The sequence below is a fragment of the Narcine bancroftii genome, unplaced genomic scaffold, assembly GCF_036971445.1.
Source record: "Narcine bancroftii isolate sNarBan1 unplaced genomic scaffold, sNarBan1.hap1 Scaffold_242, whole genome shotgun sequence".
Taxonomy (NCBI): Eukaryota; Metazoa; Chordata; class Chondrichthyes; order Torpediniformes; family Narcinidae; genus Narcine; species Narcine bancroftii.
Window position 1 is genome coordinate 1 of NW_027211977.1, and position 19,558 is coordinate 19,558.

General features: G+C 54.5%; 1 protein-coding gene across 1 annotated transcript; it reads right to left on the reverse strand.

The window, feature by feature from the left end:
* Window positions 1-3,543: 3,543 nt before the first annotated feature.
* Window positions 3,544-16,173, reverse strand: rbm42 (RNA binding motif protein 42). Its single transcript, XM_069912846.1, is given in 11 exon segments — window positions 3,544-5,002; window positions 6,452-6,646; window positions 7,590-7,707; window positions 8,019-8,129; window positions 8,530-8,643; window positions 9,686-9,828; window positions 10,556-10,624; window positions 11,096-11,183; window positions 13,922-13,951; window positions 13,953-14,058; window positions 15,869-16,173. Coding segments are annotated over 11 exon segments (1,158 nt in total). The 5' UTR covers window positions 15,940-16,173; the 3' UTR covers window positions 3,544-4,889.
* Window positions 16,174-19,558: the final 3,385 nt, after the last annotated feature.

Genomic DNA, 19,558 nt, shown 5'->3' on the forward strand with positions numbered 1-19,558 from the left:
TCCCCTCCACCCCTCCCTGTCTCTGTAACCCCCTCCCTGTCTCTGTAACCCCCTCCATTCCCCTACTCTCTCCCTGTCTCTGTAGCCCTCCTCCGTTCCCCTACAACCCTCCCTGTCTCTGTAAGCCCCTTCCAAACCCCTACACTCTCCCTGTCTCTGAAATGTCTCTCTGTTCCCCTACAACTCTCCCTGTCTCTGTAACCCCCCCCTCCATTCGCCTACAACTCTCCCTGTCTCTGTAACCCCCACTCCGTTCCCCTACACCCCTCCCTGTCTCTGTAACCCACCCTCTGTTTCCCTCACCCCTCTCGGTCTTTGTAACCCCCTCCGGTCCCCTCACCCCTCCCAGTCTCGGAAACTCACCCTCTGATCCCCTACACCCTTCCCTGTCTCTGTAACTTCCTCTGTTCCCCTACACCCCTCCCTGTCTCTGTTAAGTACCCGCTCCGGTCCCTTCCACCCTTCCCTGACTCTGTAACCCACTCCGGTCCCTTACACCCCTCCCTGTCTCTGTAACCCCTCTCCGGTCCTCTCAACCCTCCATGTCTCTGTAAACTTTTCCGTTCCCCTGCACCCCTTCCTGTCTCTTTAACCACCCCCCACCATTCCCCTACATCCCTCCGTCTCTGTAAACCCACTCCGTACTGCTACACCCCTCCCTGTCTCTAACTCCCCCCTGCTCCGGTCCCTTCCACCCCTCTCTGTCTCTTTATCCACCCCCCTCTGGTCCCCTCCACTCTTCCCTGACTCTGTCAAGCACCCCAGTCCCCTCCACCTGTCCCTGTCTCTGTAAGCCCACTCCGTTCACCTACACCCCTCCCTGTCTCTGTAACCTCCCATCTGTTCCCCCACACCAATTCCTGTCTCTGTAACCCCCCTCCAGTCCCTTCCTCCCCTCCCTGTCTCTGTGACCCCCTCCGTTCCCCTACACTCCTCCCTGTCTCTTTAACCACCCCACACCATTTCCCTACATCCCTCCCTGTCTCTGTAAACCCACTCCGGTCCACTACAACACTGCCTTTCTCTGTAAACCCCCCCCCCCCCTCCGGTTCTCTCAACCCTCCGTCTCTGTAAACCTCTCCGAACCCCGAACCCCTCCCTGTCTCTGTGACCCCCTCCGTTCCCCTAGACCTCTCCCTGTCTCTGCAACCCACCCACTCCATTCCCATACACTCCTCCCTGTCTCTTTTAACAGCCCACTCCAGTCCCCTACACTCCTACCTGTTTCTGTGACCCCTCCTTATCTCTTTAACCACCCCCTTCCAGTCCACTCCACCCCTCCCTGTCTCTGTAACCCACTCCGTTCCTCTACACCCCTCCATGTCTTTGTAACCCCCTCCAGTCCCCTCACCCCTCCCTGTCTCTATAACCCCCTCCGTCCCCCTACTCCCCTCCATATCTCTGTAACCCCCTCCGATTCCCCTCACCCCTCCCTGTCTCTATAAGCCCCCTCCATTCCCCTACACTCTTCCTGTCTCTGAAACGTCCCTCTGTTCCCCTACACCCCTCAGTTTCTCAGTAACCCCCCCTGCATTCCCTTACACCTCTCCCTGTCTATAACTAAACACCGGTCCCCTACACCCCTCCCTGTCTTGTAAACCCCTCCGGTCCACTCACCACTCCCTGTCTCTGTAACCCCCTCCGTTCCCCTACACCCCTCCCTGTCTCTGTAACCCCCCCTGCTCCGGTCCCTTCCACCCCTCTCTGTCTCTTTATTCACCCCCCTCTGGTCCCGACTACTCTTCCCTGACTCTGTAACCCCCTCCGTTCCCCTCCACCCCTCCCTCAGTCTGTCACCCCACTCCGGTCCTCTCAACCCTCCATGTCTCTGTAAACCTCTCCGGTCCCCTCTCCCCTTCCTGTCTTTGTGACCCACTCCATTCCCACACACCCCTCACTGTCTCTTTAACCAACTCCCTCTGGTCCCCTCCACCCCTTTCTCTGTAACCTGCTCCTGTCACCTCCACCCCTCTCTGTCTTTGTAACCCCCTCCGATCCCCTCACTCCTTCCCTGTCCCTGTAACCCCCTCTGTTCCCCTACCCCCCTCCCTTTGTCTGGAACCACAGCATGGGTCTGGATGCTAGTGTTGATCTCGGCCCCTCTGACCCCTCACCTCTCCCCACAGACGTGAAGCTGTCAGCCCTGGGACTGACGATCTGGGTGGCAGTCCTCACCACCTGGATCACCATCTACCAGAACCTGCGGCCCGAGTGGGGAGCTCTTGGCGACTACATCTCCTTCACCATTCCCTTGGGTCTCCCCTGACTGCTGGGGGATGGGGATGGAGGTGAGGGCCGAGAATGATTGCGGAGAACCCCACCCTTCCCAGACACCCTGGGACCACCTGCAATGTCAGACAGATGAAAGCCAGACATTGGGCAGCTGAGACCTGATTTTGGTCGCCCACCATTCCCTCTCCCCATTCCCCCCCCCTCCCTGTTCTCCCTTCCTCCCCTCTTTGTTCCCCCTCCCTCCCCTTCTCCCCATTCCCCACCCTCCCCGTTCCCCACCCTTCCCTTCTCCCCATTCCCCACCCTCCCCTTCTCCCCGTTCCCCACCCTCCCCTTCTCCCCGTTCCCCACCCTCCCCTTCCTCACCCACCCCTCTCCGCCTTCCCCACTCTCCCCTCTCCCCATTCCCTTTCCCCTTCCCATTCCTCTCCCCTCCCCTCTCCCCATTCCCCCTCCTCTCTCCCCGTTCCCTCCATTCATCCCTCCCTCCCATTCTCTCCCAACTCCCCATTTCTCTCCCCCTTCCCTTCCTCTTGTCACCCATCCTTCACCGTCATTTCCCCCATCCTCGTCCCTTCCGCACCCCCTCTGTGTTGCCCCTTGCCTCTGGAGACCAAGTGCATTGAGTGCATCTGACTGCGGACCCTGTCTGGGCGATGGGTCGGGGTTTGAACGTTCATTTTCGGTCTCACACTAAACCACCTGTTCATTCTTTCTTCTGGACACCAATTTGCAGCACTTGAAATCGTCATTTTTGTGAGTTGTTGAATAAATTGTTTCTTCCTAACGGTGTGTGTCTACACTCCCACATTCCCCACCCCATCGTCTCGTCCTCACGTCAGTGAATCAGACATAGGCCCAGTCTATAACCCTCTCCGTTCCCTTACTCCCTTCCACTCTCCGATACCTCTTCTGACTGCCACAGTCTTGCTTGAGGTGTGAAGGGAGCTTCTGTGTCTGAGGTGTCTGTGATGGGACGGTGCGGAGGGAGCTTCGCTCTGTGTCTGACCCCGGGTGTGTGTGATGGGACGGTGCGGAGGGAGCTTCACTCTGTGTCTGAACCCAAAGCATGTGATGGGACGGTGCGGATGGAGATTCACTCTGTGTCTTACCCTGGGAGTGTGTGATGGGACGGTGTGGAGGGAGCTTCACTCTGTGTCTGACCCCAAAGCATGTGATGGGATGGTGCGGATGGAGATTCACTCTGTGTCTGATCCTGGGAGTGTGTGATGGGACGGTGCAGAGGGAGATTCACTCTGTATCTGACCCTGGGAGTGTGTGATGGGACGCTGCGGAGGGAGATTCACCAACTTTCTTTTTAACAAGATGACTTTATTCACTTATTTACAACACTTTCCACTTAAAACACAATCCTACTATTCAGGGCTTAGTCAAACCCCCTGGCACTTACTGGAACCTCTGGAAGGTTGCCCTGGGCACTGTGATCTTTCTCTGGGGTATCCAGAGAACGGATGTACCCCTTGACCTGTCAATGGCCTTGTTGGCCAGTCCCAGGTCATTCCTATGAAAAATTCCTTCCCCACCCCAACGCGCAGGACAGGAGTGCGGGTTGTAAGTCTGGACTGACCCTCCCACCCTCAAGTACGAGAATGAGAAATGCAGTCTCGTCCGAGGAGCAGAAATGACAGCCGGGTCAGCTCGTGAATCGCCATTTATGTTGGTTACACAAGCCTGTGGGACATCACCGGCCTTGATGTCGAGTGGAAGGAAGGAATCCCCAAAGCAGGCAGAAGATGAGCAGGAACCTCGTTCCCCCACTCTTCCCCACCCCACCCCGCCCCCACCCCCGGAGTTGCGGTGACTCTGCGGGATTCTCTGCCAATGGAAGCAGTGAAGCTGCCTCGTTGGAGGTATCCAAGCCACAGATTTTTTTGCGCACGATTTTGCGGGCAACTGGGAGAGTCTGGGAAGTGCAGCTGAGCTCATGGCCAGATCAGCCATGAGGAGATTGAATGGGGTAGCAGGTTTGATGAGGTAAATGGCCTCCTCAATGCTCTTCTGTGGGTAGGACAGGTTCAGAGGGACCTGGGCAGGTGTGACATTTGGACGGATCCATGGATAGGATGGGTTGAGAGGGATCTGGGATCAGTGTGGGGTGGGCTATCTGGACAGATCCTCAGGATTTAGAGGGAACAGGGGCAGGTGGGATCCATGTAGGTGGGATCCGTGTGGGTGGGACAGTTTGATTGATGCAGTCAATGAGCCAAGGGGTCTGTTTGCACGCAGGGTGACTAAGATCGAGAGGGGCCTCGATCAGATCTTCTGGGCTCCTGAGAGTTCTTGACAGGGTGGACGTGGAGAGGACGATTCCTTGCGATGGAACCTTGAAAGACTCAGGCTGGCCCAGATGAAAGGAGGCTGGTTCGACCTCAGAAGTCTCTCACCTTGAACTGCAGAGCGGGGAGGAAAGGAGGAGGTTGGGGGGGGGGGTTTAATCCCTCCCCCCCCACACACTGGCAGTCAGCCATGTGTAATGGAGGGGCTGGCGGTCCACAGGGGTGGGGGGGGGGAGAAAAAGTTCTGAAGGGCGGCCCCAGGGTCCAAGTGCCTGTCTTGGCTGCTCTCCGGCGTGGGAGGAGGCACTGGCAGGAAAGCAGAGCCAGCACAGAGAGGACCCCCAAACTCGTGCTTCCTGCTCACCGCAGCCCCAGTTTCTTCTTCTCCTTCTGTTTCTTGCGCACGACATCGATGTTCCTATCCCGCCACATGCTCTTCCGCAGCTTGATGGGTCGGCTGCCCACGTACTTTCCTGGAGGAGGGGCAAACGGGAAAGGGGAGGGGTAAAGGTCAGTGAACAGAATCGCATCCCCTGGATCAGACCCCAGCCTGTGACCCACTCCTGGGGATCTGTTATTCTACATATAACCCCCTCCCCCCATTCCCTGAACCCTTGGATCAGACCCCAGCCTGTAATCCACTCTCGAGGATCTGTTATTCTATATATAAACACCTGGATCAGACCCCAGCTTGTGACCCACTCCTGGGGATCTGTTATTCTACATATAACCCCCCCTCCCCCCATTCCCTGAACCCTTGGATCAGACCCCAGCCTGTAACACACTCTCAGGGATCTGTTATTCTATATATAAACCACCTTGAATCAGACCACAGCCTGTAACCCACTCCCCGGGATCCGTTGTTCTATATACAAACCCCCCGAATCCCTGGATCAGACCCCAGCCTCTAACCCACTCTCAGGGATCTGTTATTCTATATATAACCCCCCCCCCCCCTTTCCCTGAACCCCTGGATCAGACCCAGCTGTAACCCATTCCCTGGGATCTGTTATTCTATATATAACCCCTCCTTCCCTGAACCCCTGGATCAGACCCAGCCTGCAACCCACTCCCTGGGATCTCTTATTCTAAATATAAACCCCCCCGAACTCCTGGATCAGACCCCAGTCTGTAACCCACTCCCTTGTATCTGTTATTTCTATATATAAACCCCCACAAACCCCTGGTTCAGACCCCAGCCTGTAACCCACACCTTGGGATCTGTTATTCTATATATAAACCCCCCGGATTAGACCCCAGCCTGTAACCCACTCCCTGGGATCTGTTATTCTATATATAAACCCCCCCCCGAACCCCTGGATCAGTCCCGTCTGTAACCCTCTCCATGGGATCTGTTATTCTACACATAAACCCCACCGAACCCCTGGATCAGACCCCAGCCTGCAACCCACTCCCTGGGATCTCTTATTCTAAATATAAACCCTCCTGAACCCCTGGATCAGACCCCAGCCTGTAACCCACTCCCTGGGATCTGTTATTCTATATATAAACCCCCACAAACCCCTAGTTCAGTCCCGTCTGTAACCCTCTCCATGGGATCTGTTATTCTATACATAAACCCCACTGAACCCCTGGATCAGACCCCAGCCTGCAACCCACTCCCTGGGATCTCTTATTCTAAATATAAACCCTCCTGAACCCCTGGATCAGACCCCAGCCTGTAACCCACTCCCTGGGATCTGTTATTCTATATATAAACCCCCACAAACCCCTAGTTCAGTCCCGTCTGTAACCCTCTCCATGGGATCTGTTATTCTATATATAACCCCCGCCAAACCCCTGGATCGGACCCCAGCCTGTGACGCACTCCCAGGGATCTGTTATTCTATATATAACCCCCGCCGAACCGCTGGATCAGACCCTAGCCTGTAACCCACTTCCAGTATCCCGCTGGAACTCACCATTCATCTCTCTCATTGCCCGGACATAGTCATTGGGGTCCTTGAAGCTGACGAAACCATAGCCCTTGGTTTTGCCCGTCCGTTTGTCCCGTATAACTTTGGCCTTCAGGAAGGACTGGTACTTGCCGAAAGCTCGCGCCAGGATGTCATCATTCACCTCGTTGCCCAAGTCCCCGCAGAAAATCCGGAAGTCGTCTGGAACGGGCGAGACAGAGGGATGGGTTCAGTGAACGTGGCAAAGCTTGTCCGACACAGACAAGGCATCTGAATGGCAAATTTCTGCTTCTGATGACTTCTTAGCCCAGAGCAGGGTTGGAATTCAGGAGAGCAAGTTGACAGGGTGATTATTGAGACACACGGTATGCTGGCCGGCATTAGTTGGGGATTGAGTTCATGAGTCATAAGGTGATGTTACCCAAGTACCTAAGATATAAGAGCAGGAATCGACCACTTGGCCCATCGAGCCTGCTCCACCATTCAATGGCTGATCTGACGATGGGCTCATCTCCCCCATGTCCCTTAATTTCCCTGCTATGTAAAAATCTACCCAATCTTATCTTAAATACACTTACTGAGGTCGCCTCCCCTGCTTCAATGGGCAGCGAATTCCACAGGTTCCCCACCCTCTGGGGAAAGCAGTTCCTCCTCATCTCCGTCCTCAATCTACTCCCCTGAATCTTGAAGCTGTGCTCCCTGGTTCTGGTCTCTCCCACCCATGGGAACAACTTACCCACCTCTATCTTATCTCTGCCTTTCACAATTTCATACGTTTCCATCAAATCCCCTTAATTATTCTAAATTCCAGCTCTACAAATTTCTGGTGAGACCACACTTGGGACATTGTGTTCAGTTCTGGATGCCTCATTACAGGAAGGATGTGGAAGCTGTGGAGAGGGGGCAGAGGGGATTCACCAGAGAGGGGTGTAGGGGACTGGAGGGGGTTACAGAGACAGGGAGGGGTGTTGGGGACTGGAGGGGATTACAGAGACATGGAGGGGTGTAGAGGACTGGAGGGGATTACAGAGATGGGGAGAGGTGTAGGGGATTGGAGGGGGTTACAGAGATGGGGAAGGGTGTAGGGGACCGCAATGGGCTGGGGGGGGGGGTTGTTTAGAGACAGCAGGGGGATGAAACTCACCGTGCTCCCACTCCAACAAGCTGGGGTCCTCCCAGGAGATCCCGGCCGCCGTGCGGATGCACCGCTTCACCTTCTCCTGTTTCACCTTCTTTTTGTCCTCACTGACTACCTCCCCAACCTGAGAGTGAGACGGTAGCAGGGTCAGTCTAAAGAGGTTCAGGAGCAGGAACCCTGGCTGATTCCCCCTCTCTCTTATCCCGGGGTCACTCAGCAGGGACGGGGAGCAGGGACCCTTCCCCCCTCTAACCCCAGGCTCACTGGGCAGGGACAGGGAAAGGAACCCTGGCTGATTCCTCCTTTCTCTATCCCCGGGGTCACTGGGCAGTGACAGAAACAGGGACCCTGGTTGATTCCAACACCCCCTCTCTAACTCCGGGGTCATTAGGCAGGGACGGGGAGCCAGGATTCAGCCACTTCACTCCATCTTACCTCGTGAGCCGGTTCCGGATCAGGCATACTGGGTCCAATCAGGTTGTCCTCGGAAGGTGGAGGGTCCTTCTCCTCGAGCTGAGGAGGCAAGCGTTGTTCTGGTATCTCCACCTGTAAGGGGAGGGGAGTGAGAGGGAGGAGTAGGTCAGAAGGGAGCTCAGTGTGTCAGCATGGGTGGAGGAGGGGGACAAAGGGGAGTGGGGATGGCGAGGAGGAAGTGAGAGAGGGGTAGGAGAGGAAGGAGAGAAGAGAGGAGAAAGGGGCAAGGAGAGGAGGAGGAAGAGGGAGGGAGGGGAAGTGGAGGGAGGGAGACAAGAGGACGGAGGGGAAGGGAATGAGGGATGTGATTGTGCATGGTAGCTGGAGGATAGGGGAAGGGATGTGTGAGGGGGAAGGAGGTTGGTGGGGGAAGAGGGAGGGAAGGAGAAAGGGAGAGAGAGGGAGGGGAGGAGGGGTGAGGGGGACTGTTAATGCGGGAAGGGGACACATCCCAGTCGGCCCCAGTACTCACCACCTTGGGCTTGGCGGGTGGGGGTCTGTAGACGGTGGGTGCTGCCTGGATGATGGTCAGGTTGGCCTTGGGCAGGGTCGGCTGCACCGGCATCAGCGGGGGAAGCTGACTGACCTGTGGGGATAGATGAGCAATCAATGCACGAACTGCCCTGCCCTGGAGGATATAATGCAGCCAGAAACCAGACTGTTCAGCCCATCCTGTACGTACTGGCCCTTGTCAGCATGCCCTCTAGCCCCATGTAACACCTCCCCATCTCTCGCCCTACCCTCAACCATCTGCTTCGCCTTCCCCCCTCGCCTTCCCTCTCCTCCCTTGCCCTACCTCTCTCCCGTTGTCCTCCCTCTCCCCCCACCTCCCTTCCCCTCACCTCTCTCTTCCCGCTCATCCCCTTGCCTTCCCTCTCCCCCTCACTCACTCTCTCCCACCTCGTCCCACTCTCCCTCTCCTATCCTCCAACCCTCCTCTCACCCATACCTCTCACACAAACCCCACTCAGCCTATTTTTGTACGCAAATCTGTTTTCATTCGTTGAGTTTCACAAACAAGATTTCACCGGGTACTTGAAAATTCAATTTGCAGGTTTCTGAAGCCACGCAGCATTAAAATTCACTCAACCTCACAAGATGCTAGTTTATTTAGATTACTGATACTGTATTGTAATTTTATTATTTTGTTCTTAATTTTTTTTAATGTAATCCTATATGTTATTCATGTTATAAAATCGTAAATAAAGTTTTAAAAAAAAACCTCACAAGATGCTCTTGTGCCATCAGTGAACCTCCTAATAAATTTTATATGGAGATCGGGAACTGTGCACGGTGCTCCCGGTGTGGGATACGGAGACAGGGAACTGGGCACAGTGTTCTCGGTGTGGGATACGGAGACCAGGAACTGTGCACGTTGCTCCCGGTGTGGGATATGGAGATCGGGGAGGGATACGGAGACCGGGAATTGTGCATGGTACCACCGGTGTGGGATACGGAGAATGGGAACTGTGTATGATTCACCCAGAGTGGTCTGATCCGAGTCTGCACTGTTACCCACTGCCCTTTCCGAAGCGATCCCAGGTGATGGGATGGAAAGAGCTCGGTGATGGGGGGGCAGCTGGAGTTCAGTGGGGGGTGGATCTGTGGACTGCACTGCGCATACTCACGTTGCTGAAGCGTACAGGAGGCAAGGGTCCCATCGGAGGAGGAGGAGGAAGAGGGTGCCCCATCATCAATGGAGGGGGTGTGCGCATCGGCGAGCCCATCAGAGGGGGGGGCGGAGGTGGTCGCATTGGAGGGATCCTGGGACCTACTGGAGAGGAGAGAAAACCAATGAGGTGGTGAAATTACTCAGGGATCTCACAGCCAAACTGGACACTGAGAACAGGCTTACAGGCTAATCCTGGGGCAGGGTTCCGGGGGGGGGGTGGGTTGTTTTATATATAGAATAACAGATCCCAGGGAGTGGGTCACAGGCTGGGGTCTTATCTAGGGGTTCGGGGGGGTTTATATATAGTATAACAGATTCCTGGGATTGGGTTACAGGCTGGGTCTGATCCAGGGGTTCGGAGGGGTTTATATAACAGATTCCCGGGATTGGGTTACACGCTGGTCTGATACAGGGGTTCGGGGGGGTTTATATATAGAATAACATATCCCCGGGAGTGGGTTTTCAGACTGGGATCTGATCCAGGGGTTTGGGGGGGGCTTATATATAGAATAACTGATCCCAGGGAGTGGGTTACAGGCTGGGATCTGATCCAGGGGTTCGGGGGGGGGGGGTTATATATAGAATAGATCCACGGGAGTGGGTCATAGACTGGGGTCTGATCCAGGGGTTTGTGGGGGGGTTTATATATGGAATAACAGATCCCCAGGAGTGGGTTACAGACTGGGGTCTGATCCAGGGGTTCGGGGGTTTATGTATCGAATAACAGATCCCTGGGAGTGTGTCATAGGCTGGAATGTTTAACATTATACAGTGCGGAGAGTACAGGACTGATGTATCGCAGCTGAAGGCATGGAAGGTGACCTACCTGGCCTCTGCAATACGTGTGGTACAAACACTGGCCGTACGATGGGAGCCGGTCTTGGGGGAGGCATGGCTGTGGAAGGGAGGAGACAGAGTACGGTGAGTGACAGCAGGACGGAATGGGGAGTGGGGTAATGAGGGGAGGAGGGGGGAACGGGAAACAGGGGGAAAGAGGAGAGGGAGGGGGGTTTGGGGGAGGAGGTCAGTACAGGGGAGGAATGGGGGAATGTGGGAGGAGGTCAGAACTGGGAAGCAGTGCACAACCCCTCATCCTAGGGCAGCAAGAAGGGTGGGGGGTGAGGAGAGAGTGAGGGGATGGCAGGCAGGAGGCACAGAGAAAAGAGGGGAGTGAGAGAGAGGGCAGAGAGGGGAGGCAGAAAGAGAGAGAAATAGAGAGGCAGCGGGGGAGAGAGAAAATGAACAGAAGAGAGGCAGAGAGAGAGAAGGCACAGAGGTCGGCATCTAACCCAGACGCGGAGCTGGGAGACTTGAGTGGTTGGGAAGTGGGAAGTGTGGGAGGGAGGGGATGCTGAGGAGGACATACCTGGTCCCACGAAGGGCGACGGGGTTCTGACGATGGGTGGCATCACTGTGGCAGCGGCTGCTGCTCGAGCCTCCAAGCTCTGCTGGACCTGTCAGGAAGGGGGGAGAATGAGGTCAATCATTCGGTGGTCTCTGTTGGAGGGGAAGGGATCTGGCACACTTACCTCCCATCGGTCAGGCCATGGGGAGGGTTGGAGAACAGTGAGACCTCGGGGTACAAGGACATCGTTCCCTGAGAGTGGGGAGAGGGAGATGGGGCAGGAAAGGGTGTTGTAGAACAGAGACCTTGGTGTACAGGGACATCGTACCCTAAGAGTGGGGACACAGGTAGACGGGGCGGGGAAGGGTGTTGTAGAACAGAGAGACCCCGGGGTACAGGGACATTGTTCCCTGAGAGTGGGGACACAGGTAGACGAGGTGGGGAAGGAGGCACTTGGCCATATTTGCTTTAATTTGTCGGGGCACTGAGTCCAGTTGCCCCGTTCCAACTGTACAATGAAGTTCCAGTCACCCTCCCTCTTAACCTTTCCCTTTCCCCTCTCTCTAAACCCCCTGTGTGTGGAGAAATTGTCCCCTTTAAATCTGCCCCCTCTCCCCTTAAACCCTCCAGTTTCAGACTCCCCGTCCTGGAGGCAGGAGACTGTGGCTGTCCACCTTATCTCCACCCCTCGTGGTTTTATGAACCTCTATCAGGTCGCAACCCCTCTAACGCTCTAGGGAGAAAAGTCCCAGCCTCCCCCGATAATCCAAGCCCCCCACTCGATTCCTGTGCTGCCCAATTACTCCTGATTGACTTACAACCTCCGGTAGGTTTTTGAAGAGTGAGAGGAAACCAGAGCCCCCGGGGAAAACCCACGTAGACACGGGGAGAACGTGCAAACTCCTCACAGACAGTGCGGGATTCGAACCCTGGTCCTGTAACAGGGTGGTGTTAACTGCTACTCTAACGTGTCGTCTTTGCTCTGTCCCAACCGATCGCTCTCTGTGCTGTTGTACTGACTGTTGCATTACAGCACAGTCCAGGCCCTTCGGCCCATGATGTGGTGCTGACCCACATAAACCTACTCCACAATCTCACCCTCCTCTCCCCTACACCCACAACCCTCTATTTCCCAGGTGCATGTCCTTATTGTACCAGCCTCCACCACCACCCCCGGCCATGCATTCCAGGCTCCTACCACTCTCTGTGTGAAAACACATCTCCCCGAAACTTCCTTGTACACTCGTCCTCTGGTGTTTGCTGATTCTGCCCTAGGAAACAGGCGCTGACTGTCCACCCTGTCTAAACCTCACAGAATCTTGTCGACCTCTCATCCTTTGCTCCAAAGAGAAAAGTCCCAGTTCTGCGAACTTTGCCTCACAAGACCTTGAGGGATGTATGGATTTGGACCCCAACGTCCCTCTGTTCGTCCACACCATTAACCCTGTCCTCAGGTTTGTCCTTCCAAAATGCATCACCTCACACTGATCCAGATTGAACTCCATCTGCCACTTCTCTGCCCAACTCTGCATCCTGTCTAGATCCTCTTGTTTCCTTCAACCACTTTTGGCTCCATCCATGATGACATTCCAACCTTCGTGTCATCCAAAAACTTACTGACCCATCCATCCGCCTCTTCATCTAGGTCACACATGTCAAACTCAGGCCCGCGGGCTAAATTTGGCCCGCGATATAATTATATTTGGCCCGCAAGATCATATCAAATATGTATTAGAGCTGGCCCGCTGGCCGCCGCGCCAGTATAGCGCATGCACAGCTAATACTACAAATCCCGGAATGCTTTGCAAATGCGTTGGTGCCGGCCCGTCAGCCCGCTAATCGCCCCCACCTCCTCTCTTTACTTTCATTAGCACCTGCGACCTGTCGCCCAACTCACATGTAATAAACCCCTTACGATAAATGGCCAAACGAAAGACAGAAAACAGGACCTTTCAACACAGGTGGGAGGCAAACTCTGACCCCAGAGTTTGATGAACTTGCATCTAAGAAGAGATGCCAAGTATCTGGTTTAGACCCAGGTGCATCAGAGTAAATCACAGTGTAGCAAGCTAAGCTTGGATTCATATTTTCTTTGGTTAACTTTGGACTGTTCATAGTTGAAAGATTGAAGCAAGTTGTTATTTTTTTGACTTGTTGGCTTGTGAAAAAAATACATTTAAAAGGAGCTTAAAGGCTATAGAGAAATATTATTGATTGAATATTTTATTTCTCATTTGTTAATGCTTCTTCTGGAAAGAGTTTAACCAAAACTATTATTAAACATTTATTTTAATAAGAAAAAGTTTAACATTACATATGTTGAAAGAAGAGAAAACAAGCAGATGTTGTTGAAAATTTTCAATAAATATTTAGTTTGGCCCACGACTTAGTCCAAGTTTTTAAATTTGGCCCTCTGTGAATTTGAGTTTGACATCCCTGATCTAGGTCATTTAAAAAAAAATCAGAGAGCAGAGGGGGTCCTAAAACAGATCCCTGCGGCCCCTCCACTAGTCACCGACTTCCAGGCAGATACTTCCCTTCCACTACTGCTCTCTGCTTTCTTCCTACAAGCCAAGTTTTTTATTTACACAGCCAAGGTTCCACTGATCTGGTGCCTCTTGACTTTCTGATGAGTTTCTTGTGGGGGACTTTGTCAAATGCCTCGCTAAAACCCACATAGACCACGTCTACCACCCGACCCTCCTTTAAAAACTCATTTAGGCTCGCGAGGCACACCCCACCCCCTTCACAAAGCCCTGAGAAGACTGTGGATCCCACGCCTTGTGACCACGGTTCCATGGCTCCCACATCTCGATCCCCTGCTCCGACCCCTTTCCCACGCCTCACCTGCCGGTAAGTGTTGGTTCCGATGATCGGAACGAGCGACAGGTGCTGGCATCAATGCCGCTGGTGGGGTTTCCGCCGCGGCGGAGCTGACAGCTGGTGGAGCGGTGGCAGACGCACCCAGCACCTCTTGCTCGAACCTGCATTGGTGGGGGGGGGAAAGGAGAATCAGTTCGAGGCGGAGGCTGGAGAGCGGGGAGCGGAGAGATGGGGCTGCTCTGCTGGGTTTTACCACCCAGGTTTGATTCCTGTTCGTGTTATTGACCCACGACTGCATTGCCAGATCCAGCTCCAACGGTGTCAACATTGCAATAGGAACAATCCTTCTAAACTATTACTCTACCATATCCCACTGACCCGCACCCAGTCCATACCTCCCAACCACGGACCTGTCCACATTTTTCGTACATATCCAAATAGAGCCCACATTCACCACCTCAGCTCGTTCCACACTCTCTATGGGAAGTTGTTCCCCTAAATCTTTCCCCTTTCACCCTTAACCCACGTCCTCTGGTTTGTATCTCACCCACCCTCAGTGGGAAAAGCCGACCTACATTTACCCTGTCTCTCCCCCCTCATCATTTTAAATATCAAATCTCCCCTCGTTCTTCGATGCTCCAGGAAATAAAGTCCTCACCATTTAAATTTAAATGTTAGATTTTGATATACAGCGTGGTAACAGGCATTTTGGCCCACGTATCCGTGGCGTCCAATTTACACCCAATTCACCAGAACATTTTTTGAACCGTTGTCCTGCCCGCTGGCACTGTAAATGCATTGTGTTGACCGCCGCCCGCATATCTTGTACATATATTTTTAACCTGCTGTTACAAAATGATAAAAGGAACCAGTGAACCTTGTACCCCACCCCCCCGGGTCCATCTCCCTTACCCCTCCATCTCTCTCCCTCCAGCTCCCTTGGGGCTGTCTTTCTTAAACCACTGTCCGTAACTCTGGATACAGAATTGGCTTCCCCGGAGAAGGCAGAGGGCGGTTGGACGAGGCAGGTGAAATGCCGACGGTTCTGTACAGGCCTTAAACGGCCCCTTAAAGGAGTCAACAGTGACTGCAATCACAGGGTGAGGGACTGCGACCAAGATGGCGGCACCTGTGCCAGGTAGCGACCGCGAGGGGTTGTAGACTCCGGTGATAGGGTGGGGTGAGCAGTGGACTGGCGCAGGGCACCAGGAAATGGGGAGAAACCACCTCCCTCTGATTAGGAGACGACCCGTCAGTGACAGTGACCGCAGCAGGAGGTCCAGCGAGGGACCCAGTGGCTGGGGGGGGAGGGGGTCCCGCACGTTCTGCCAGAGACCGGCTCGCGGGGAACCAGGTATTGGAGCCGAGGCGTCCTGATCTAGAGCCCGAGCGGCCGATGGGTTGAACAAGAGTCTATGTGGCTGCGGGAGGCGAATCCACGGACACTCGGTCTCTCTCCTCCTTTCTCTGAAATTACGTGGCGCCGGGCAAATACATCTTCATTAAATGACAAGAAATCTTGAACCTTGCATACATTGGTTCGCCTGTGCATGCTCCCTGGTTTATGAGGGGGACCTCCTTTTCCACAACTCCTGCAAGTGACCCCCCCCCCCCCCACAATTTGCTGCATTTCATGGGATCTTCCCGTGCACCAGGGCTACTAACTCCTGGCTGGGTCACTGACTGCAGTACCAGCGAGAGCCACCGGCGGCGCAATGGCTCCGCCGCCTGCAGCGCGCTGGAGGGCGGTGGCCGCCGGTGGAACTGCAGGGTGGGAGACCTGCCCAGGACAGCGCTCTGGGAGTACGGTGGAGACCTCGGTACTACAGCACGGGAGGTCCTTCGCCGGTAGCGCCCTGGGAGCGCGGTGGCCCCCGGTACTGCAGCCACTGCAGCCCTGCCTGGGATAGTGATGGCCGAGTCCGGGGCTTTGCCGTGACCGACAGCGACGCCTCCTTCCTCGCCACTCACAACGCCATCTCCGCCTCCATCTCCTTCATCTTCTCCTCCCCGATCGTCCTGGGCGCCGTGGCCGCCATCATTAGCCCCGCTCTCGCCTCCGCCGCCGCCCTGTCCGGGTCGCAATTCAAATCAGCAGGCCTTTGCCTCTCGCCGCGGCCGCCGGCAAGATGGTCCCCCCACGCCCGTCCACCCTGCTTGGGAGCCGCGCGGCGCCCTCCGGTGGACGGGAGGGTGCGTCACAGCGCCCCCTGGTGGATTGCAAACAGCAAAGCAGGTCTCCATTTCCTGCATGAGGCACCACAGTGCCCCCTCGTGTCCTCGAAGCAGCACCGCAGCGCCCTGGGGTCCTGGAGGCGGCACCGCATCGCCCCTGGTGACGGTACCGCAGTTCCCTGGTGGAAGAGATGGCACCGCATCGCCCCCTCCTGGATGAAAGGTGGAAACGCAGTGCCCCTGCTGACCTGGAGACAGCGCCGCTTCGCCCCCTGGTGGACAGGAGGCAATACCACATCTCCCCCCTGGTGGACTAGAGGCCATTCCACAGAGCTCTTCAGTTCACAAAGAAATGCAGTGTATGTTGTGTATATGGACTTCAACATGGCCTCCGACAAAGGTTCTGCGCACAAGGCTGCGTTACGAAATGAGAGCATGACAGGGCTGCACAAACTGTGCCACCTGTTGTGCATCAGTGATTTGGAGTGGGGAATAAATGGGTTTGTGGCTCAGTTTGGTGGAGGGGCAGGTAGTGAGGAGGAAATGGAGAGGCTGCAGGAGGACTTGGATTGAGGAGGAGAACGGGCAGATGGTGACTCCGTGAGGTGTCTGAGGAGATTCAGGACGTCACCAAAATGTCTACAGCTGGACCATGGAGGGCGTTCTGGCTGGTTGCATCACTGTCTGGTATGGAGGCACCAACTTCCAGGATAAGAAAGGACTCCAGAGGGTTGTTCACTCAAGCAGCAACGTCACGGGCACCAGACTCCACTCCATCGAGGATACCTACATCTCTCAGAATCTTGTCGACCTCGATCAAGTCTCTCATCTTTTTCACTCCAGAGGGAAAAGTCCCAGCTCTACGAACCTCACCCCACGAGATACGTTCTCCGATCCAGGCTACGTCCTGGTAATATTACACAAAATCGCCTTCTGCTGTAAGGCAGGTAAAGAGTTTCCAGTTAGTGTTGCCCGGCGCCCCTTCCAGACAGAGAGAAGCAAGAAGAGACCATCTGTCAGAGTCCATGAGTGTCTGTGGATTCACCTCCTGCAGCCATGCGGACTCCTGTTCGGCCCGTTGGCCACCCGCGCTCCGGATCCAAACCTCCGACATGATCAGGAGGCCCTTCAGCGCTCGAGACCCCTTTCCAGTCCCTCATGATTCCTGGCTCCGATACCCGGTTCCCTGCAAGCCAGTGTCCAGCAGCCCGTGCAGGTCACCCCACTGACCACTGAGCCCCTCGCTGGTCTGCTGCCGTGGTCACCGTCCCTGTCGGGTCCCTTCCTCTGCTTCTCCTTCTCAGCTGGAGTGGGAAGGGGTGGGTGGTCACCATGTTTCTGCTGCCCTGCGCCCCATTATTTGGATGGATGGGGAGAAAGTTGAAAATCCCCAGATGCAAAGGGAGCTGGGGGTCCTCATGCAGGACGGCCTGAGGGGAAATTTGCAGGTTGAGTCGGGGGTGAAGAAGGCGAACGCGATGCTGGTGTTTATTTCAAGAGGAATTGAATACAGGAGCAGGGATGTGATGTTGAGGCTTTATATGGTCCTGGTGGGACCTCACATAGAGAATCGTGAGCGGTTTTGGGCTCCTCATTGAAGAAAGGACGTGCTGACATTGGAGAGGGTTCAGAGTAGGTTCACGAGGACGATTTCAGGAATGAAAGGGTTATATGAGAAGCGTTTGACGGGTCTTGGCCTGAACTTGTTGGAATTCAGGAGAATGAGAGCGGGATCTCATTAAAACAGCCACGATCACATTGAATAGGGGAGTAGTGCTCAATGGACTGAATGGCTGACTCCTGCAGTGGACAGCGAGGAAGGTTTTCAAAGCTTGCAGAGGGATCTGGACCAGCTGAGAAACGTCCGATGGAACTTAATGCAGATAAGTGCGAGGTGTTGCATTTTGGACAAACCGAGAAAGAACGTACACGGTAAACGGTCAGGCACTGAGGAGTGCAGTAGAACAGAGGGATCTGGGAATACAGATACAGAATTCCCTGAAAGGGGCGTCACAGGTGGACAGGGTTGTAACGAGAGCTTTTGGCACATTGGCCTTCATAAATCAGACTATTGAGTCCAGGAGTTGGGATGTTATGGTGAAGTTGTATAAGACATTAGTGAGGCCAAATTTGGAGAATTGTGTGCAGTTTTGGTCACCGAAATATCAATAAGATAGAAAGAGAATAGAGAAGATTTACTGGGATGTTGCCCGGACTTCAGGAACTGAGTTACAGGGAAAAGTTAAACAAGATTCGGACTTTATTCCCTGGAATGTAGAAGTACATGGGTTAAGGGTGAAAGGGGTAAAGTTTAGGGGGAACTTCTTCATACAGAGAGCGGTGGGGGTGTGGAAAGAGCAGAGGTGGTGAATGTGGGCTCATCTTTAAAATTGAAGATGAATTTGGATTGGTATGTGGATGGGAGGGGTATGGAGGGATATGGATTGGGAGCAGGTCACTGATGAGAAGGGCCAAAGGGACTTGTGTCTGTGCTGTAATGTTCTATGGGGGATTGTGGGCAGACAGAAGGATTTGAATTCAAAGTGAGCCTCATTTATAGTACAGATTTCGAGGACTGAAGGGCCTGTTGACCGCCGTCCAACGTAACGGGCGGGGAAGTGGGAGTCGGCGGAATATTTCTTCCCAATGACTAACAGACCATGCATCAGGGCTGTGGAGAAAGTACTGGGTCACCTTGGGGTTTGGAGAGCGTTTGCCATCCAGAGACTGAACAAGGACCTGGATCAGATAAATCATGGATATTGACCAAGGCAACCAGCCAACTACTGCACAAAGAGCGTGAGACTTATCGACAGCAAATTACTTGGCTGGATCCACATGACGGGGAAGGAGAGATCCATATCACTCCGTCTGATACCCTCCAACTCACCTCCAACAAAGAATGGGGGTGGGGGGTGGGACAAGAAATCCAAAGGCCATGAATAGGCCTTATGTCTCTCTGTAACCCCCTCTAGTCCCCGACACGCCTCCCCATCTCTGTAACCCCCTCCGGTCCCCTACGCCCCTCCCAGTCTCTGTAACCCACTCTGGTCCCCTACACCCCTCTCTGACTGTAACCCCCTCCAGTCCCCTACACCCCTCCCCGACACTGTAACCCCCTCCGGTCCCCTACAACCCTCCCCGACACTGTAACCCCCTCCGGTCCCCTCCACTCCTCCCTGTCTCTGTAACCAATTCCAGTCCCCTACATCCCTCCCTGTCTCTGTAATCCCCTCCAGTCCCCAACTCCTGATCTCTGCAGCACCATCCAGTCTTCAGCTTGTGACCCACTCCTGGGGATCTGTTATTCTATATATAAACCCCCTGAACCCCTGGATCAGACCCCAGCCTGTTACCCACTCCTGTGGATCTGTTATTCTAGATATAAACCCCCTGAACCCGTGGATCAGACCCCAGCCTGTAACCTCCCGGGGATCTGTTATTCTATATATAAACACCCCCAAACCCCTGGATCAAACCCCAGCT